General features: G+C 36.0%; 1 protein-coding gene across 6 annotated transcripts; it reads right to left on the reverse strand.

Annotated features, from left to right (window-relative positions):
* Positions 1–930: 930 nt before the first annotated feature.
* LOC104603289 (U1 small nuclear ribonucleoprotein C-like) lies at positions 931–14,587 on the reverse strand. Of its 6 annotated transcripts, none has more exons than XM_010267286.2 (7): positions 14,414–14,587; positions 14,270–14,307; positions 11,578–11,641; positions 11,418–11,460; positions 7,543–7,584; positions 7,192–7,474; positions 931–1,438 (listed from the first exon to the last, which is right to left on the reverse strand). In XM_010267286.2, the coding sequence occupies exons 3-7, from the start codon at positions 11,583–11,585 to the stop codon at positions 1,101–1,103; spliced, it is 714 nt and encodes a 237-aa protein (XP_010265588.1). In that variant the 5' UTR covers positions 11,586–11,641; positions 14,270–14,307; positions 14,414–14,587; the 3' UTR covers positions 931–1,100. The 6 variants fall into 6 exon arrangements, with proteins under 6 accessions (XP_010265588.1, XP_010265587.1, XP_019054302.1 ...); XM_010267285.2 differs by having other exon boundaries at positions 11,578–11,635; positions 14,414–14,553; XM_019198757.2 differs by lacking the exon at positions 11,418–11,460 and having other exon boundaries at positions 7,543–7,573; positions 11,578–11,635; positions 14,414–14,553.
* Positions 14,588–22,811: the final 8,224 nt, after the last annotated feature.

A 22,811-nucleotide genomic window follows, 5' to 3' on the forward strand; every position in this document is an offset into this window, starting at 1 on the left:
TTATCAAAGGAGAAACAACAAGTAATAGCCAATGGGAAAAATAACCAAACACCACAAGAGGAATAGCACACTAGAATTTTTAACATGGAAAACCTCTCCAATGTAAAGAGTAAAAACTGCGGGACACTAACTCAGAAATATTCCACTACCAACAAGAATAATGGGTTACAACTTCTCTAATTCCAACTAGAGGATATCAACTTCAAGAGACAAGAACCTCTTGAATATACAACAACAGTCATTAAACAAGTGTTTCAATCAACAAAACATGAGAAAGATTTCACCAAACAAACTGTCTAAACTCTCTCTAAAACCATTGTTGAAGTGCCAAGACACCCACCAAATGCTTGATGGAATAAGTGTAAAACAACAGCCACAATGGTTGATTGAATGTGCTCTTGTTCACATAGCAAGAAGCTTGAATCTCTTCTCTTGTAAAAGAGGAATTTTCCCTTCTCACTCTCTTCTCCTCTTTTCTTCTCAATGAGTTAATAGCGTTCACTTCATCTATGGATTAGACATGGGAAGGCTTTATTGGACCTCGCAGGTTTAACACTCTTTTAGATGTGAAAATTTTGATGTTTGGATGAACATATTATCAGAGGGATCACCAAGTCACCTTATCCCTTAACAACCTTGCCAAGGGAGGGTCGAAAGATCTTTATTGCACTGGGATCTTCATCAATGAGTTAATTGCGTTCACTTCTGGATTTGTTTTCTAGTCGTCTCTCTGAGACGTGTAAAAGGATCCCCTTTGGGAATACCTGACTTCCTCTTGCTTCTTGATGTTTAACAATACCCTCTCATTATTATTGATCAAAAAGGACAAATATCAATGATGTATCCTTCATGTTTCACTTTGTTTTAGCTTAAAGTAATGCAATTCCAACCAAACTTACAAAAGAAGAATGAAGTTTTACCAAGAGAGGGTTATGAGAAATCTTTTGTGTTTTATATTATTTCTCGAAGTAATGTAACACTTGTTTTCCAATCCCTCTAAATGTACAACCAAAACATTGAAAAACATGAACATCTACCTAAAAAGTGGAGGTAGTAGATGGAGGGGGATGGGGATTTAAAAGATATATCCATTGACCATACTAATTACTGGCCTCGGCATTTTGAGCGTAAGTAAAACCATCTTGTGAAGCAGTAGAGGAAGGAGCAGAATTTCCACTTGGACTTGGCCTTAGTAGACCTGAAGCAGCAGTGGTATTAAAGCTATCAAAACCTCCACTTGTTGCAGTGGTTGGGTTTGCTTGATACATCACTGGTGTAACCATAGAAGGTGCACCATTAGAAGTTGGAGCTGCTGTGCCCCCAGGAACAGTTGTTGGAGAATTAATTGTCGGAGGCCTTGGCAATCCATTAACTTGCATAGGCAAAGGTGTACCAGATGGGCCAAATACTGATGGCATAGATGGAGCAGCTGCATAACCTACAAAAGCCAACACATAAGGTAATGCAATCCATTATCATCAACATAAAAACAGCAACAAGTGCATTCTTTGTGCACAAGTACCAACCAAATGGTTTATCAATATATGGTACATAAACTGAAACAATCCTCAGGAGAAAATCAAGGACTAATCACTAATGCAAGAGGTATGAAGAAAAAAGATGAGGAAAGATGATTTGTTAAATCAAAATGAATTTTTTGGCATTAGTTTTCTATGTCCAAACATGAACAAGCTTCATAATTATTAGACATTAGAAAGCTTTTGCCTGCATATCCAAGTTGAGTAAAAATAACAGTGAAGTGCATGATTTCAGAAAATTAGGTAAAAAAAACCAATGTACAAGCCTAGACAAGAATCTTAATTTGGTTATTGGAGTTTCACTCTTTTTTGATAAATGGAAATATTGACTTCCCTTTTTTCGATTCTTTGGCTTTTAGATTTGTTTTTCTAGTAATTCGTCTACTTATATTAGAATTTATTTTATTATTAGGAATTCATCAAAATACCACAATAACTCGGCAAATCTAAGTTTAAGATTTGTGATGTGTTCTCGAAGTCATCACATATCTTGATGTTAGGACTCTTCAAATTAATGTAAGTCCACATTTTTCTTTGCATTCTTTGCCTTAAATCCACAATGGTTTTTGAGGCTGGAACCATTTAGAGGAGTATCCTTGTATTCAATGTTGTCAGACTTAGAACGGATTCGATAGTTGGACCCTTCAAAAAAGAACCCAATGACCTTTCCAGTTTTATAAACCCAATATTCAAACATTTTTAAAACCAGATGACTCACCCTCAACTCAATAGAACCATTGAAAACCATCTGAGTTTTAGCAACCCAAACAATTTTCAACAACCCACTTACCCACCCAGGCTACTGCTTTATTGTAGTTACAAAATAGCCATGAGAGGACTAGATATGTAACCTACCATTCAACATTATTTGTGTACTTTTCTCTCAAAAAAATGTTGACTTAATAAGCATATATTTTAATGAAAAAATGTGGTGGATCACATGACTCAAACCTCAGTTACCCGTATAAAAACAAGAAAAGCACCCATCCAACCACCAACTTCTACAGTTATAATATGTATAATATTTTATATATGGCACGAATCATTAGGTCAACCTAGTTTTTGGGCCATTTGACCTATGACCATCTTTACAGACTTGCAAACAGTTGGAGAGGGAGGGGAATCCATGTTGTACATCATTTTTAACTTTTTTTTCTTATCAATAACAGAATGCTTTATTAGATTATGAAAATTGTGAAACTTTAAGTACAAGAAAGGGGAGGTAAAATATCTTAACTCCCCCACAACAGAGAACAAGAAAGAAAGCTAAAAAATAGCCCAAAACAAAGAAGCCTTAAGCACCCCTTGCTTGGCTAACCCATCTGCCATGGAATTAGCACTTCTCTTCACCCAGCTGTACTTCACCCCAATATCCCTACTCAGCCATTTAAATTTTTTCTTTTCATTTTTGTAGCTCCACAAATCACTGCTGTCTTCCTTCAACCACCTAATTACCACCTTCGAGTCCCCTTCAATGACCAAGCACCTAATGTTTAATTCTCTAGCTCCTTTGATTCCTTCCAGAGCTGCTAAAATCTCTGCCCTAAGAGAGTCACCCTCTCCAATAGGGCCAGAGAACATAGCATTAATAATCTCAGCCTCATTCCTGAAAACTCCCCCAATCCCAGAAAGCCCAGGATTCCTTAAACAACCATTAAAATTCAGTTTCATGAATCCTGAAGGAGGGGGGACCAAGAAGGTCTAGAGGTCATTTTGCACTAAGCCGAGGTAGCAATTTCTTTCCACTTTCTCAAAAGATCAGCCATGGAGAAATCTGAAAAAGCTCCAAAGATTTCAGCCAGTGGCTAACCCTTACGTGTATCAATTCAGTTAAGTTCTCCATAGATCTTTCCTTGTCTGAAAAAATTCTAGAGTTCCTCTCTTCCCATATGGACCAGCACACAGCCGCCCTAATGCTTCTCCACATGATCTTCCCTCTTTTATTAGGCCATCTTGAGAACAAAGGAGAGAACAAGATTTGCAAACTCACGGGGGGATTCCAAGTACATCCAAACAGGGATGAAGCCCACTCCCAAATAGTTTTAGTAACTGGACAAGTAACCATAAGGTGGTAAGTCGTTTCCCCATTAGCTTTACAAAGAACACACCTATTGGGAAGTAAACAAGAATTAGGTCTCTTTCTTTGAAGCAAGTCAATTGTGTTTAATCTTTCCAGGTAAGTTTACCAACAAAAACTGTCAATCCGAGGAGGAATGGGTTTACTCCAAATCTCATTAACAGGGAAGGAAAGGCTAAAGAGAGTAGGAGGATGGACCAAACTCTCAAAAAACGACACACAGGAAAAGGAACCATTGGAGGATGAGGTCCAAATTCTAGAGTCATCCTTACTCGGGTCCAAGAAAACATTTTCAAGGGTGGCTAGTAAGAGCGACAGGCAGACCAAATCTGTATCCCTTATTGTTCTCCCCAACCCTAGATTCCATCCAAAGCCGGAATTAGAATCAGAAGGGACTAAGAAGGAAGAAATGGGTTCATTCTTCAGATCTGACAAGGCATATAAGGAGGGAAATTGATCCATCAGAGATGAGTCCCCAACCCAAGGCTGCTCCCAGAATTTTATGAGATTACCAGAGTTCAAATCATACCTTATCCAAGGGGAAAAAACCGGAAGCAAATCATGAATGGCTTTCCAAGGGGAGGCAGCTGTAGACAATGACAGCAACCCAATAATGTGCAGCAGAACATCGCAATTCAGGATTCATAATGCCAAGGAAGCACTTGTTGAGGTTGTCACCATCAAGGTTATGCATTGGCTGAAAGTACATCATCTCTTCAAGGACTTCTCCTCAGCTGGCTTAATTAGAAATTGGAGTACTATAGCCGTATCCTCTCCTTCCTCTCCTATGATACAAGAAAGTTGGGTACCACCGCCTCAGGTCAGGGTGAAGCTAAAATTTGATGGAAGCTCCTTAAGTAATCCAGGTCAGTCGGGAGTTGGGAGCGTGTTCAGAAATGAGGAAGGAAAAGTATTGGCCCTTTACTCAGGCCCAATTGGGGTGGGAGATTCATTAAGGGCAGAAGTAATGGCCTTACTTCAAGGTTTGAGACAAGCGAAACAAAATGGGGAATGTAGCAATTAGTAGTGGAAGGAGACTCCAAGTTGGTAATAGGGTGGATGCAATCTAGAAACTTGGGAATTTGGTCTCTTAGACAGCCTCTGAGAGAGATTATTAGCTTAGCAAGGGAGATTGGGGTGCATTTTAAATGGGTAAGAAGGTCAGCAAATGGAATGGCTGACACTTTAGCTAAGCAATGAGTTACTAGGGAGGCTTTGTTTTGGGCTTATTTGTAAGCTTTTTTGTTTTTTTTTTTTTTTGTTTTTTCATCCATTTTGTGGGTGGTGAGTCTGTAATCTTTTCAATTCTCTAATGAAAGTTACCGTTTCCTATAAAAAAAAAAAAAAAAAGATGAAATACAGATAGCTACACCACATGATGGCAATGATGAAGAGAGATTTCAGGAATATGAAATCAGAATAAAGTGAAGAAAAGAAAGAACAATAGCTGTTATACAGAACTGAACAAATTATTGAGAGAGAGAGAGAGAGAGAGAGGGAGGGAGGGAGGGAGGGAGGGAGGGAGAGCACTAACAGACAATAGATGCCTGCAGCAATCTCCAAAACATAATTTATTAAAGTATAACTTGCTTATTCAAACAAAAAAAAAAGTTCCAAATACAAGGACTATACTTAATACACTATATCCAACTCAAAACTGACAAAATATTTTCTAATTGCTGTAAACTGAATAAAATCAGAGAGAATTCATACAGGTACTCAAACTAACTTGAATTGTTAAATACAGACTTTTAAGCCTAGTGAAATTAACTAAACCAACTGCAACCAAAAATAGATAAAAAAAAATTAAAGGACTCAAATATAGTTACAAATTAACACACTATCAATCAAACGGAAAAAGGATGGCAGCTCTTGAACCCCAAGCAGAGTAAATAGACCTTGTGGGAGCATCTGGAGGGTCTTTAATAGCCCATAGAGGATACCAGTTCAACTAAAGTAGAGATATTAACCCTTCTTACTAGGCCTCAATTCTCAAATGCCCAAGAGACTCACTCAACCCTCATCTGTAGCTATCAAGGGAGGTTCAACCAAGGAAGCAGCAGACACAAGCAAGGACGGCCCAGCTGAAGCTGGCCCGATACCTTAAATTTAAGTCACAAGTTGAATGACAGACTTGAGATAATTTTCCAATTTTGCATTGAGGTTAAAATAACTCATAGACAACTGTTTTCGATAAGCAACAAAATTATATTCATTGAAAGTGAAAAATTAAAAACACAGCTTTTAAATGAAATCTTTCTCCAAATTTCTAGCAAGATCAGAGGATTAATATATCCCTGCCAAGATAATTTGGTGCAAGGTTGTTCTTTTTTTCTTTTTTTTTTTTTTTTTTTTTGCTTTGTGTGTGTGTGTGTATGTGTGTGTGGAAGGGTATGATGGTGGGTTCCCCTAACTTGTCTGTGTGAGAACCATGCAGAATCTATAAGCCACTTATTTCTACACAGTGACTTCACCATGGAGGTATGGTCCAAGATCTCGGAATTGTTCTCAGTTTGCAGTTGCTGCCTGGAATCAGTAGTGGGAGTACTGGAGTTTTTAAAAGGCTGGTGGCCTCAAGGTTTAGTGTAAGGGGGAGGTTGGCTTGGAATATGATACCTGCAGTGGTATTTTGGTGCATTTGGCAGGAAACAAAAAAGGATATTCAAGAAAAAGGGAGCAACCCAAATTCTCCATATATTTCAGAGGATTGTGGAAATGATGTTTTCATGGTTATCTATTCAAAGATTAAAATCCCAATACATTTTTTTGTCTATGAGAACCTTTTTGTAAAGAAACAGGGTATGGCAAATTAATCCTGTAGGGGCAGAAGGTTTTATATTCCCTGTGTACTGCTTGTTGTTGTACATCATTTTGCTTTGGTCATTAATGAGTTCTATATTTTACCTTCTTCATAAAAGGTAAAAAAAAAAATAAGAATATTTTAACCACCTCTTGTTGATGGTCCTATTGGAGACAAAGTATCAAAACAGAACACTCGCCCTTCTTTAACATCCTGGGCCATCCTCTTCCTTGGTCTCAAAGAATTGGTAATGGAGGGTTAACTTTCACTATTACCAATTTGTGCTGCAGGCCAGGTAATGCCCATGGAAACTTGCACAATTCAAATAAGCTAATTACCAAGGCCTTAAGGATGAACATCTTGTCCAATGGATGTCAATGCCAAATAGATAATTTGACACTATCTTAAAGGGTCTTAAAATGACATTCGTTCTGAACTTTGAGAATGTGCAGGTTGATGGTGATCGGTGATCCTCGGGTTTATTTCTATGGTCTCTTGATCTAATACCATCATATAAGAGATGCTAAAGCCTTCATTTTCAAGTGAACATCAATTCTTTTTTTCTGATTAGTAACAAGTGTTTTATTAATGAAATAAAAGGATGAGATATGCACAATGATACCAAGCATCCCCTAGATTAGGCACTTGTTGATGCAGCAGTTTCTATGTTAGTGAATGTTCCATACTCTCATTAACCATGGAAGCCACAACCTAATTTGGAATTTGAAACACTAGTCAATGAAGCAGTAAAGAGATCTAAAGAAGTTTTGATTTACCTGGAGCACCAGCAACAGGTCTAGGTAAAACAGGGGGCCTGATTCCTGGAACCAAAGATGATGTCCCAGGTACCTGTGGAGCTCCAGTTGGCAAAATAGGTGTTGGCAGAATAGGAAGACGGGGTCTTTGAGGATTTGCTTGGAAAGAAGCAAGATGTTGATTGTATGCTGCACCAACTTGCTGGAATGCAGCAGTCTGCCCAAGATGCTCCTTGATCCTCTGGTCAATCAGACTTTGTGTTTGTTGCTCCTCAAATTGCTGATAATAGGAACGCACATTTGCCTGAGGTGGCATAGAGAATGTCAGCAATAAAAAGGTTTTCTTTGTCATGTTTACAGTAAATATACTACCTTGTGTTTGTAGCCTGCACTGTGCTGATTTCTAACAGAAGGCTGCAATACAAAAAAAGAAGGGTAAGTGACATAGAAGGTACATTTATTTCAACTTGAGTTATGAGGATAAAGTTAAACATGATATTACCTCAGTGTGAAAATTCCAAGAGATTTACAAAATACAATGAGTACATACAAGCAAAATTATGTGGTTTTCTTTCCTTCTGGGTTGACATGGTGCAGGTGTAGGAATCTATTATTATGATATATATAAAGCAGATCTGGGTCACTTTGGGAGCACCGACTTTGCTTTACTGCCCACACATTTATCCAATAAAATTTTGAAAAAAAAAAATCCATCACAATGAGACAGGTTTCTGAGATAATAAAAAGGTTCTAAGAGATTTAAAATGTCATTAAATCAGCAACAATAAGCAAGCAATTCTATTAAAAATGCCAAAATCAGATGCTCTCAGTTGAGAAACGTTCCTTGGGAGCCAAGTGAGGAGAAGGACCATAGAGTAAGGTGGGAAGTGGTTAGCAGAAGCAAGAAGTTTGGTGGATTAGGGTTAGGGAATATCCAAGAGAGGAATGTTGCTTTGTTAGTGATAGGAATTGATCAGCACCCCTGAAAACTTATTCTAGAAAGAAGAAGGCCTTACAACAGGGTCCTGATATGGCATAGTGATAGTACTTGGGATTTGGACTGAATTGGACACCAAGGGTATTTTTGTCATTTTACAAATTTTCTGTAGGGTCCAATAATAAGGTTTGATTGTCTATTTATAGTTTGTTTATGTTTAAAATTTCAGAGTCATTGCATAACTAGGGTTAGAGTTATTGAGCCTTCTTTGAATTGAAATAGAATATGACAGCTTAGTTCGAGTTCTACTAGGATTATTGAGTCTAACAATTTGACTCCTAGGACTATTATGAGTGTAACAGTTTGACTCCTAGGTTCATTATGAGTTTAGAGCAAGGTTCAAAGTATTGATACGTATCAGCCCATATCAGCTGATACGTATCACATCGGAGCCTTCCCAATACGTCCCTACAGGGGGTGTTTCGAGTCGGTAGGTGGTTCAGGGGGAAGACTGGCCTTAAACCGGCCCCTACGAACCAGATTTGAAAAAAAAAAAAAAAAAAAAAGAGTTCTTTGAACCTTGGTTTAGAGTCTATAAATATGTATGGACGTTTTACACAAAAAGTAATGAAGTTTATTAAGTTTTCTTCAGCTTAAGCTAACTATGGTGAGTGATTGCAAAGCCCTAGAGTGATTCCAAGCTCCCTGTGAGTGATTCCAGGTATTTTCTCTCTTATTCCTTCAAAAAGCCATTGTAGCCATCAACAACCATAAAATTCTAATCAAAGAAGACCATTCAACATTCTCTAAGGACTAGAACTGAGCTAGTCCTACATCAGTTAGGGAAATGGTTGTAGAGATTACCTAAGGATAGAAACAAGTTGTGGACAAAAGTTATCATCAGTATTCATGGGCTTGCGCTTGATGGCTGGGATTCCTGGATTTTGGCTAGGGCCTCTAAAGCTTCTCCCTGGAAGTTCATCAATGCAATTTTACCATCCTTCCCATTTGTCAAGTATAATCCTTGTTCTGGAAATTGTGTCAAATTCTGGAAACATGCATGGTTGGATAATTCTCCTTTGAAGGAGCAATTTCCCTCTCTTTATGCCATTTCCAATCGTAAGGATTCATGGGCTTGCGCTTGATGGCTGGGATTCCCGGATTTTGGCTAGGGCCTCTAGAGCTTCTCCCTGGAAGTTCATCAATGCAGTTTTACCATCCTTCCCATTTGTCAAGTATAATCCTTGTTCTGGAAATTGTGTCAAATTCTGGAAACATGCATGGTTGGATAATTCTCCTTTGAAGGAGCAATTTCCCTCTATGCCATTTTCAATCGTAAGGATGAGCCTATTTCTTCTTTCATTGTGCCTTCTAGTTCTTCATCTAGGTTTGACTGGACCTTGGGATTCAAGAGGGGGCTTCATGAGTTGGAAATGAGTGTTCTTGTGTCTATTGTCCAAATGTTGGTTGGGGTTTTTTGGACCCTACTAAAAGGGATTGTCGAATTTGCACTCTTACTTCTTTTGGGTCATTCTCTTGTGCCTCTTTCTTTTTAGCCTTAAGCCAGGGGATAGTCTAGGGACGCCTTTTCCTGTAAGGGAGGTTTAGAGCAAGCCTATCCCACCTTGTGTGGGTGCATTTTGTTTAGGAATCCTATTAGGAGAGAATCAACACTTTTGATTTGCTTCAAAGAAAAGACCAAATTGGTGCTTATCCCCTAACCGGTGCTCTCTTTGTAAGGTTGATGGTGAGCCTTGCTACCATTTATTAATCCCTTGCCCTTTTATTTCACCAATATGGGAATGGCTTCTCTCTTTGTTTGGGTGTAGGTGGAACCCCCCGCCAAATGTGCAAAGCTTGTTTGCCTCTACCTTTGTTAGTTGGTCGAAGAAGAGGGGAAGATATTTATTACAAGGGCGGTTATGTGTTGGACAGCATGGGAAGAAAGGAACCAGAGGATCTTTCTTGATAAGGAGAGAAGTAGGAATGCCCTAATTGAAATCATTACAATTAAGGTGATCCACTAGGTGAAGTCTCTTGATCTTTTCAAAAGAATCCTAGTAGATGATTTGGTGAGGAATTGGAAAGTTGTTGTTGACTCAGCTCCTAGTAAGGTTGTTGTAAGACCAACTTGGTCCCCTCCTCTGAATTTTGATGGGAGTAGTGAAGGAAATCTGGGTCCCTCAAGCATAGGGGGTGTCTTTAGAAATGAGGAAGGAAAAATCATTGCTACCTACTCAGGATCGATTGGTGTTGGAGATTCTTTGAGGGCTGAAATAATGGCTGTGATGGAAAGTCTTCAAAGGGCTAGAGAGCTGAACATTCAGAAGCCAGTAATTAAGGGGGATCCAAAGTTATTATTTAGTGGCTGAAGAAGGAAGAGGCTGGATGGTGGTGCTATATTAACGAGAAAAGGAGTATTTGGCTGTCTCGGGGAAAATCCAATGAGAGAGGATGGAGACCCAAGTTTTTCGAGATTTCTTGATTAATTACAGACAGAACAGAATTGATCAAGAAAATTACAAACAGAATAGAGGTGATGGGGCTGAATCTTGTCTGTTTCACTTCTGATAATGTTTTTTGTGGTGCTGCAGGGGAAAGTTGTGATTTACAGGATGGAACTATTGAAGCTGAGCAGAAGGCTATTTAGGTAGCTCTTTTTTTGCTAGGTATCAGCTATCAGGAATAGAATTCAATTCTAATTCAACCAGACTCCTTGAATGATTTTAATACTAGAAACTCCCACTATTCTTCTATCCCATGGTCACGTTTTAGAACTTTAGATGATATTTAAATCTATGACTAAAAACATGAACAAGTAAGTTTTGTCTATATTCATAGATCTATAAACGGACCTGCTCATAAGGTTACCAGTGATGCTAAAAATTGTGTCTGAAATTAGATGGTTGCAGGCCCCTCCCGCGTGGTTCTTGGATGTTATGAACACTCACTTTATTGTGATTTAATTATTTTATCTATCAAAAAAAGCTGCAGGTAAGGAATGGAATGCCCAATAGGAGAAGAGGTTAGAAGGAGTTACATCAACCTAAACTATATCCATCTGGAAACTAGATCAACATAGCCAACCCTTAATTCCAAATGGAAAGGAATTAATAATAAGTATTCCTTGTAAAAAGGAAAACAAATATCCCCACTACTATTGCATTTAAGCATCAAAATACCAAAAAAATCTTAAATCACTTCTAGAGAACCTTCCAGAGCAGAGGAAAATCAGTAGAACCATGTCATTTGCTTGTTTAAAAAAAATAAATAAATAAATGGGAGTATGGAAAGGAGGTTAGTAACTCACAGAATCATGAGTTAAGTATGTGTCGCAATAATCACAATAATACCTAGAAAATAATGAAATCAAATGATGGATCAGTACAGCAATAAACTTCTGTAGACAAGATGAAATAATACATCAAAGTATTAAAATTTTGAAATCAAGAGGGATGAAAATGCTGTGCCTAGGCATTATGTATGGCCAGAATCAATAGCTAGTAGATAATATTGATCCACTGAAACCTGCAGCTTTAAAAAAACAATGATGAAATTAATACGAGGGAGGAAATCAAATAAATAATAAAGTAATAATCTAATACTACTTTCCAATAAAGATTATTAAACGGCAAAGGCAAACTAAGCATGGTAAAGTTGCATTCATAACTCATCAGAGAAGCATCTAACAATATGAACTTGTAGTGATTAGGTGAAACCAAAGTTAGGTCTAATAGATTCAATTAAAACTTGTGGCTTGATGAATGACTGTAACTAAGAAATTGCGCGCGACAATCCCTAGCTGAGTTTATCATGCCCTGACTCCAAACCCCTAGTGAATCTCCTAAGAGACTAATTTTTTCCTGCTTCAAGGTGGTGTAACTTCTCATCCCCACTCCATGCTCAGATCGCAAATAACTCTAAGGCTCCATTTGGCATTGTTCCTACTTGTTTCTGTTCCTAAGAAAATTCAATGTTCCAAAACATTTCTCTTGTTTTCAATTTCTGAGAAACAAAGGACACATTTGGCAGAATGTTCCTGAAACATGTTTCTGTAGAGAAATGGTGTTTGGATTGCACTGTTTCTGAAGACCATTTCTTTGGATCAAACCACATAAAATCAAGTCTTCAAAATCCCCATGCATAAGTCTTAGAATGTGACATCAACTTCTCAAATTCCCTGTATAATATGCCCTTAACTTGTTCAACTTGTTAGTTGTTTCTGAATTGTGTCTCGATAGTCATTGCCAGTCTTAGCTAAAAATGCATTTCTAATAGCAACACCCAGTTTGTTGAATGTTGTGGTGGGATCGATTCCCCTTCTTAACCTGACCGCACATCAATTCAATAAAAATCTTCTCATCCCTCTGGGTCCATTTGGCCATAATGCCATATCAAATTGCTCATTCTTATTTGTATCCCTAGTTTGACTTGAAGCTACTTGCTTATCTTTCTTATTTGATGCCATCTATCCGTACAATTCAACAAGGAAAAATAACCATTGACAAGAGAAGCATAATAGAATAGTTTAATCACCACCACCTTTATTTCTTCCCCCCTCTCCATCTCCCTATCTCTTTCACTAAACACTTCCATTTCTTTCTCTCACACATAAACCACCAATACAAATTTGTTAAAAAGTCATAGTCTAACCTAAAGCCATGGCAACATTATCACCCGCACTCCCATCCATGTGTACTAGCACAAATGAATTTGCATTGCAAACAAACAGAGCCAAAAGATGTAAAGATGTTTGTAACCTATCATGTTGGTATAGCTTCTATAAAATGATACCACATGACAGGGGCACTGGACAAATCAAAGTTGGTGGTAACTACTATAAGACAGTATTGTAAACAGGTTAGGCAAATTGGTAGAAGGATTGGTTTTAATAACATTATTAAATGGTATAGTAGTTGAATGCATTGATTAATCTGCTATTTACATGATGGAAAAATTGAAATGCCAAATTTAGAAGTGAAATCAAATAAAAAAATAACGAACGTGTTAGCCAAGCAGTCCTCAAGAATTGGTTATAAATACCCATTCCATAATTATGGCAAGTAGTAGTCATGCATTTTCTTTTCCAACACATGGAATGCATTGACAAATAAAGACAACAAATCAGGTCAATAAACTTCAAAATGTCTTGGATGTCCTAACTACTAATGTGTTGTATCCAATTTCTTGCCAGAGATATTGGTTACTGTTATCCCCTTAATTTCAGGTCAATGAGTGTGAACTTCTGGCTGTCCTAAAGTACAAGCATTCCAAGTTCCCACCCAAAACTTCAATAATACCAGGATTACTCCCATCCAGTTCTGTGATTACATGGATAATAACCATGGCTTCAAACACCAACTAATTTACTTCCCTATGCAAAAATAATGGCATGCAAGTAAGGATTAAGATTTAAGAAATGGCATTGAAGAATTCCCAAGGTGAAAATTCTAAAAATCAATCTCAATAAAACTTATAGAGCTGCATTCCAATACCAATAGCACGATAGCTACCCTTGTGCAAGTAAAATAACAAAGTAATAACATAACAGAAAAGAGTTCAACAAGAGAGGAAAAATTCTTTTGGCTCAGTTTAGAAAGAGTACAAATACAAATATGTACAATGCAAATACATACAAAATACAAGGTTTTGCACCCTACATATTTGTATTTGTACTCTGTCCACACAATTTGGAAGGAATGCGAATACAGATATGTACAGTACAAATACATACAAAATAATACAAATTAGAAGGTTTTGCACTCTGCATATTTGGCTTTGTACTCCTTCCAAACTGAGTCTTAGTTAAGGAACTTATTATTGCTAATTCTTAATTTATATTCTTCTTCTACTGTTGAAAATTTAGGAGTTTATCAATTGGTATCGTCCTATTTTTAGTGGCTTGAGCTCATTTATTTTTAATTGACATGCTATTGATGATTGCATCAAAAAGGTTACGTCGCCAAAATGACAACTTCTGAGACGACAGAAGCAGAGAGCATAAGCAAGATTCCAATATAATCTCCATTTACCCAGAAATAAAGGGAGACCTAAATGAACGACATGGTTATACAATACAAAAGCGTTAAAACCTTGCTTTACATATGGGTTTACTTCCAAGAAAAGAGGGTGGAGAAGAACAGTAAAAGATAGAGGTCGTACCTTTGGTTCCCTCTTTGGAATGCACACTTCGGTTCCCCCTTATAACGCAATAACAACAAACAGTAAAAGATATTGCAACAATATTCTCACCGCAGATATCCGTTTGAAATAACAACAAACGATAACAAGAGAAATAGGACGTACCTGGGTACTGATCTCGCAATGCTCTCACCGGAGAAGATAGTCGGAAGACGGAGAATATGTGAGAACTCAACAGAGAAGAAAGGAGAACGTTCCAGAGGGAGTGCTGATGCAGCGAGAGAAGGGAGTTGAGACTTGAGAATAGGCATACGTGTTCATAATGACAATGTGGAAAGAAGGGTGAGCAAATGGGTATGTTGTACCCGGAACCAAATAGAACTAAACTCGAATCGACCCTATTACCCTTGGAACTGACCTTACCCTACCCGAATTGCCGTGATGAATCGGCCTTAATTGGCCTTGGTGAACCAGCCTTAAGACTAAACTTATCTTAAAATAAACTCCAAACAGGTTGCAAAAGCCATGGTTTCACTTGACCATCGAGTTTACTTAAGTGGTTTGGTCATTTATTTTCATTTTAATATTTGCATGTGTATAATAAATAATGTAAAGGGTAATATTTACAAAATTTAAATTATAATGACAAATTTTCAACCATTTAATAATATATTATGATAATCTACATATTAAATTACTCAATTTAATCAATAAAGATAATATAAGTTTTAAACTATATATTATCGCTATTGAAAATCAAGTTTTTAAAGGACATGTTTTACTTTTTTTTCCTTAAAGGGGGAGAGTAAAGAAAGAATAGGTTCCACGAGTAGACCCTGGAACTCTCCGAAACCACCAAGGACAAAACCGACCTTCACAGAATAGGTTCTAGTTCCAAAAACCTAGAACTGACCCCTACAGGGTAGGTTCCAGGTTTTTCCATGGAACCGAATCAAACCGACCCATGCTCACCCCTGTGTGGAACTACATGAGTGTCACGTAAGGGTGAAAACAAATCGAGATTTTCATGAGTTATTCAAACTTGGCTTGTGAAAAGCTTGATTCGACTCAACTCAAACCGACCTTCGATACAAGCTTGAGCCCAATATATAAGCTCGTTTGCTAGTTGAGCAAGCTCAAGCCAAGCTCGGCTCATGAGGTCCGCAATCCTAACACACACACATATATACATATATACAAGTGTTGCGAGGAAAAAATTCACACAAAAAAAAAAGAATCCAATGTATCATCCTCAAAAATTATGGTATTTCTATGAGGCCAAATAGCCAAAATACTTACTAAGGGAATGTCAACCAACAAGCTTTCCTATTTTTAGTCATTCCAATAACTTGCACCATTCCAAAAGTGTTGTCATTGATTTGGAAAAGCACCAATGCCTTCAAAAAATGGTTCCACACTACTACACTAGAGTTGTAGTGAAAACAAAATGGGCATATCATAACTACAAAGTTGAAGCCCTTCTTTATAAGCATGTCTTTAGTGAGGCATTTTTCCAATAAAATGACCCAAGTGAACTCTACTTTTGAAGGAATCACAAACCCCCAAATTGCTTTTCTAAGAAAATACTCTTGTGGTTCACCCACTAGGCCCTTATAAAAGGACTTGATAGTGAAACCACTTGAGTGGTTCCATTTTGAACATCTTAAATCATAGGAGTCCACATTTTGGTGTTGACTCTGGAGCATGGTTAGCAATTCAGTTACCATTTCTAATTTCCCATCATTGAAATTCCTAATGAAAGAAGTACACTAAATGAAGCTATTACCATCCACCACAAAGGATACAACCACCATGTCACATTTAAGAGGAGATCCTAATATGAAAGGGAAGATTTAGGCAAGGAATTGGAAGGCCAAATTTTAAAAATTTTCTAACCCAATCCAAGAAGTAATTTCTTAGTGATTTTGAAATCTGAAATCTTGGTATCAATCTTGCACTGAACTAGACTAGATTAAAAAACTAAATTAATTTTTTATGATACCTATTATGGAGTCTACAAACGCATCTATCAAAGTGATAATTCATGCCCAATGTCAAATCCGACCCAGTTTGCCCATCTCTCTCTTCCCTTGTATAGAGCATTCTCCTAGTCCTACTAGGAGCTGAATTCAAATCAAATTTGGATTAGGGTTTATCCTTATTGTTAGAATGGATGCTCCATACCCAAATACATGACCTAAATCCACCCCAAATCACATGACAACTTAACTAATCATATTAGTTAAGTTATTAGGTGTCTACTTAACTAATCGTATTAGTAATAGGTCTTAGGCCCATTAACTTTAATGCCTTACTTTCTTATGCATTGAAAGGTCATGTAGGCCTGAACATTGTATGGCATGGGATCCACAAAGGTCTTGCACAAGTTCATAAGGGTTCAGCCCCACCTCTAGAAGAGGCTAGGCTGAATTCACTACTCAAGGGCAGTGAACCCCTAGCCTAATCAACATGGGTTCAGTTGGAGTCAACATTTACATGTAAATGATCATTGCATTCAGCTATTCTATGAAGACCCAAAGACAATGGACTTATATAAGAAGAATCCCACCACGTAATCAACCTATAATGATCTCTTACACTTAACATCTTGACTCATAATCATCCAAACACTACTCATAGGGAATGATATCTTCCCTAACTGCAAAGTGCAATGTCATACTCTTTGTTCAGATGGATATTGGGATTAAAACATTTCTCAAACATTTTTCATAAATAGTAATATAACATATAAATACATTTTACAAATCAAATTTCAAATACAATTGAAATCCACTACAGACAATTTAGGTTTCTATCAAAGAGACTATAAACTCTAATATTCATTTCATTTGACAAAGGGGTCGATCCTATCACTACAATCATTCACTTAGGTAATTTCTTAGATTGCCCCAACATGCCCAAATATTTGAACCTCGACGGACCTCACTAGTTGACATATCAAAGATAGTTCAATCCAAAACCTAGTGTAATATCATAATCAAGTCTATGGTTAAGTGTAAATTTCTGGTTTTGCCCATCTATCTCCAATGTCCAAGACATAACTGGAAATTGGTACAGTTTTAGTGTTTATTCCAAACACTCATTACCTATGCTTAGGGTCTAACCCAAACAACTGAGACAAGTTACTCCACCAATTCGACAACATACCAATGTTAGTCTTGTCAAGATAAACTCTATAAATCTATTCAATGCCTAAAAATATTCTAAACTAACATGAGTCTCATAGATGTTAATGGTTTCAGGAGTAATTCACAAAAACATATCAATTATGATCATGAAACAATAATGTACTTTTATTACTCATAAATGTTTGTATACATCAATTTAATTGGAGCTAAGAGCATACATTGTCTTACACTATCATAAGTAATTCAAAGTGTTTGATGTAATTTTCTGTTAATACTATCGCAAATGGTTCTGACCTAAATTCTGTATGTATTTGGAGGTATGGTCTTCCTAAGTCCCAATTGTTGACCCTATGTGGTTTGATGATAACAAACTCATTGAAAATACTAATGGTATGCTAAGTATGCAACTAATCTAAGTAGAATCATTGATTAATTTAGCTAAAACTTCATCAAGACCATTAATACTCCCTCCAAAGTTAAGGATTGCTCCATGGGAATCAAAAAATGAATGGACTACAAGTGCTAAGAAGATTTTGGAGTAGGTTAAGAAGATTTATGTTACAACTCACCGAGGAGGAAAGAAGCATCAAATCTATGGTCTAAGTGTCATATTTTATAGGTTCTTGATATAATCATTTGCTTGAGATGTATAACACAAGATACTCAATAAGACCAAACTTGATAAAATCAACCTTAGAGACAAATGGCTAGAATACGGTTGGTTCTTAAGCTTTATTGGACTTAAAAACAAGATTTGAAATTTTGGAAAATAATTTTGAAAGCCAATAAAAGAATCCCTAAATATTTGGATTAATTTTTCTAAGATTTCTAAGTGTTAGAGTATATGTAGTTGACTACCCAAAAATGTATAGTCAACCATCCTTGATAGCCAAAGCCACTATCAAGTAGTAGTTGACTACCCAAAATGCATAATTGACTACGCTTGACAACAAAGGCATGAAATTCCTTGACACTATGCAATAGTTGACTACTTTAAACAACTAGAGTTTGAAAACTCATATCAGTTGACTAATTGGAGGAATCAATCGACTGAAGGAGAAAAAATATTCCTTCCTTTGTATGACAAGCGATAATTAATTGATTGTAGTTGACTGCCTTGCCAGATTTTTTACTATTTGAAAGCATAATGGTAGTTCTATTTTTTATGTTCCTTCTAACTTGTTTAAGACACTTTGAATCACTTCCATGAAAGGAAAATATCTTAAAGTACCCCTAAGCTTTAGGAAATTAGAAATTATCTTAAATTACCCTCAATTTTTCTAACAATTGACTAAATCCTTCCCTTCCATTAGCATTTGTTAATGCTATATTACAATCTATCCACACGTGACACCACGTGATGTATAATTTTTTTCTAAAATCCAATATTTCCCTTTCATGGATTATTTTACCCCTATTATTCTTCAAATTTTCCAAACCAAACCACTATTTACAATGGAACAAAGAGGGAGGGAAATAGATGAAAACAAAGATGGAAGATGTTCAAGGCAAGCACTAAAGAAAAGTCTAAGCACTTAACAGTGTAGCAACATTCTATCATTTTATAGAACTATGGCTTTCATGTTACTTTAACCCAAACCATTTATAGTTAGTGTTTTAACTGGTTTAGATCTACCAATTGTTTGGTGAATTAGTGCAATCGTATTTACAGGATACTTGGTTCTTTAGTACTCTTGTCCTGAAAGGATGGGGAGCTTACAATTCAAGAGAGATGAGAAATGCCATTAATAGAGTCATCTCTATGGAGCTCAAAAATGCTTGAGAAATGTCATTCATGGACAATGAGTATAAATGGGTATTTCAAAAAAATTGGATACTCTAAATACTCTAATTATTACAAGATACAAAGTAGGGGTGGATTCAAGCCGAGTCGAACCGAATAGTACGGCTCAAGCTCAGGTTGCCAAGGTAGTACAAGGCTCAAGCTCGAGCTCAACTTGAGAAAAATGTTTTATAAAAATAATATATATATATGCAATATTTTTATTATATATTGTTTTCTATAATTTTATATTTATATTTATACTTATATTATTATTATTATTATTATGTAGCTATTTGAGCTCGGCTCACGAGCCTCATGGAGCTTTATTAGGCTCGAACTCGACTCGATTAATAAATGAACCTTTAAATTGAGCTCAAGGCTCGGTTGAGACTGAGACGAATTGAGTTTTTCACGAGCTGAGATTGAGTAGCTCGTGAAGAGCTCGACTCGTGACCACCCCTAATACAAAGAGATGAAAGCTAACTACTTGTTCAAATAAACTACAATGTTCATCATTTTCCTAAGAGCCCAAGTGTAGATTTTGTAGAGATGGTTTGATTTTTATGGGATAGATGAGAAGTAAACTGTAGAGATCAAGATTCAAAGTATGTTACATATCGGCCCGTATCGGCTGATACATATCGTTCTAGGACCTTTTCGATATGCCCCTACAATGGGTGTATCGAGGGTCTGACCGGTTCAGGGGATGGAGGGGTCCTAGACCGGCTCCCCTTAACCAATTTTGAAAAAAAAAAGAAGTAAAAAAACAAGTATCAAAACGCCCGATATGCCCCTACTGACTTATCGGGCGTATCAATATTTTGAACCTTGGTAGAGATGAAAGGGAAGCTCTTTCTTTTCTTTCAAACCAAACCAAATATTGACAACACATCTCTTGGATGGATGGATGGATGAATCTTCATTCTTCAAGTCTCATAATTCCTCATACCCACAAAAAATATATTTATTGAAGGGAGTTGCAGTAATTAAGACAAAGAGGTCTTAAGTTTTAATTGGTTGAGATGTCAGGTTGGTGTTTCAGATTAATTTAATCCTCGGATTGGATGGTACATACTAGCGAACTAATGTCAAAGATTACATAGAATGAAACTAATTCTTTCCCTCATTTTTTCTCTTTAATATGAAACAAAAACATGTTATTCGTTGTCATTTTTTATAATATTTTATATAATGGCAATATAATTTTTATCTCCCTTACTCTCTAAAATCTTGTTATTAGTGGTGGTGAATAGCGATATAGAATAGTAGATTAGCCACTATGCAAAGTCACAAATAAATACAGCTTTGGAACACCACTACCAAAATTGACATTTTTGTTCCAGCCATGGTAGAATCTTGGTGCAAACGGAGGTGATGTCATTGACAATGGGAAGTTCACACTGTTAATCCTTTTATTACCATATCTATATAGAGAGCAGAACCATTATAGCCAATTTTGGAGTTCAAAGAGATCTGAGAGACAAAAAAATAAAAATAAAAATAAAACTTATTTTTCATTCAAATGTTTCATTTTGAAAATTTAAATAACAATTTCTAAACAATAAGAGAGGATTTAGTCATCAATTAGAAAACTTGGGGATAATTTAAGGCAATTCCTAAATAATAGGGATGAGTAAGTCAATTTCCTAAAAACTTAGGGGCACTTTAGATTTGCCCTTCCATGAATGGTAAAAATCTTCCAACCCCTATATAATGGTCACTTGCTCTCCATCCTCTATAAATAAGAGGTTTTAGCTCAAAATCAATGAAAGCTTACATTGTATATATCATGCAACTAGTTGAGAGTAATTATGTTTGCAAGAGTTCTTTTACTTTTAAAAGAGATTTCTAAGTTTCAAGTGTGAGAAAAGTTGAGAAGCCCTCCTCTACAGTCTCACCCAAGCTATTATGAATCTCTTCACTAAGTTGAGCATCTAAGTTAGTTAATCTCTTGCATTTGAATATTTTGACTTGTATATTGTATTATTTACCTATTGAGAGGCTTTGTATCTTGTTGTATCTGTGCTACATTGTAATATCATCTAAGTTCCAAGGTGTTATAGGGTTGACCACCATTAAAGATTCAAATGACACCCATAAGTCCAATCTAGGTTAGGTAGACGCTATAAGTTCTACCAGGTTAGGTTGGGATAGCACCCAAAAGTCTTGTTGGTTGTATAGGCTTTGTTGTCACTCAGAAGTCCAACTAGTTTTAAGTAGGTGTGAAAACAAATCGATCTTTTCATGAGCTATTTGAGCTTGGCTTATGAAGAGATCGATCCAACTCAGTTTAAATCGAGCTTTAGGTCGAGCTCAAGCTTGATGTATAGGCTCATTTGCTAATCGAGCCAAGCTCGAGCCCAATAAAGCTTAGCTCGTGATGCTTGTGAGCCTAATCGGTCCTAATATATATATAATAAATCATTTTTATTTATATAATAATTTTATTTTCATATGTATAATTTTTATTTTTTATAGGAAGCTTGGCTCATAGTTGAACTCGAGTAGAGCCGAACTCAAACTTGTGAGATTTTGAGACAAGCCGAATTTGAGCTCAAGTCTTTAGCCTAAATCGAGCTCGAGCTTGAGCCTAACATTATTTTGGCAAGCCGAGCTCAAATAGCCAAGTATTCAGCTCAGCTAGACTCAAATCCACCCCTAGTTTTGAGTTAGTGAAAATCCTCAAGGAGTTTTTGAGGTAGAGGACATAGACATGGTTTCCAAACCTCTATATAAATCGTGTGTGCACTTTTGCTTACTTTTCTTGTTCTATATCTTTGCCTTACTTTCAATTTTTTGCATTTAATTTGTTACTAACAATTAATTAATAACATCTCACTAACTGCCTAAACTTGAATATCTAACTATTTTGCAACTCTTGATCTTTACTTTTGTTTTACCAGTAAGTGTGCACATGCTTTGCATGTGAAAATTCTAGATGATGATAGTGATAGTAATAATGTATCTAAAATTTTTATAAAGTTTATGTATTTTTTAATTTTTCTGTTTTTATATTTATATTTTTATTATTAATGCAAATTGCAAAATTCAAATCTAATTACATAAATACCTTATACATATATATGATAATTGGATGAAGTTGTGAAGTTTCAAGTATCATTGATAGGCTACCTGCTTGGCTAGACTATTCTTTCTATAATATTTTATCTTTTTATGCTCATTTATAAAAAAATATAAGATTTAAATAAAGAGAATTGAATGAGGTGAAAAGTAGTAGTTCAATTTACAATTTAAACCTCATAATTAAATAATGACTAAATTTAAAAAGAAGTATTTTAGTAAAAAAACGTCACACAATCTTATTCATATTTTTAAAAGTAGTGTATATTATATATATATATATATATGTGTGTGTGTGTGTGTGTGTGTGTGTGTGTGTTCAATTTTTTCTATATTTTTTATATTTCTGTGTAAAAATATTTTTGATACGTCACACTTATTTTTTTGTTTAATATGATAAATATATGATATTATACTTATTTTTTGCAAACTTTATATATATTTTTCATTTTTTGTATTTTTATATTTTATTAGTTATTTATGATATTAAAGGTTAACATATTTGACCCAAAAGTTGAACTATTGACTTTGTCAAATAATAAAATAA

This window comes from Nelumbo nucifera, chromosome 2, assembly GCF_055504915.1.
Source record: "Nelumbo nucifera cultivar China Antique chromosome 2, China Antique-T2T, whole genome shotgun sequence".
NCBI classification, from domain to species: Eukaryota; Viridiplantae; Streptophyta; class Magnoliopsida; order Proteales; family Nelumbonaceae; genus Nelumbo; species Nelumbo nucifera.

What these genes read in the sequence shown, in the direction of transcription:
- LOC104603289 (XM_088899398.1), bottom strand. Translation starts at nt 14,559, where the DNA reads ATGCCTATTCTCAAGTCTCAACTCCCTTCTCTCGCTGCATCAGCACTC. An exon ending in CATACTTAACTCATGATTCT is followed by an intron (nt 7,585 to 11,417) that starts GTGAGTTACTAA and finishes TTTGTATTGCAG; the next exon opens with CCTTCTGTTAGAAATCAGCA. An exon ending in GTGCAGGCTACAAACACAAG is followed by an intron (nt 7,475 to 7,542) that starts GTAGTATATTTA and finishes ATGCCACCTCAG; the next exon opens with GCAAATGTGCGTTCCTATTA.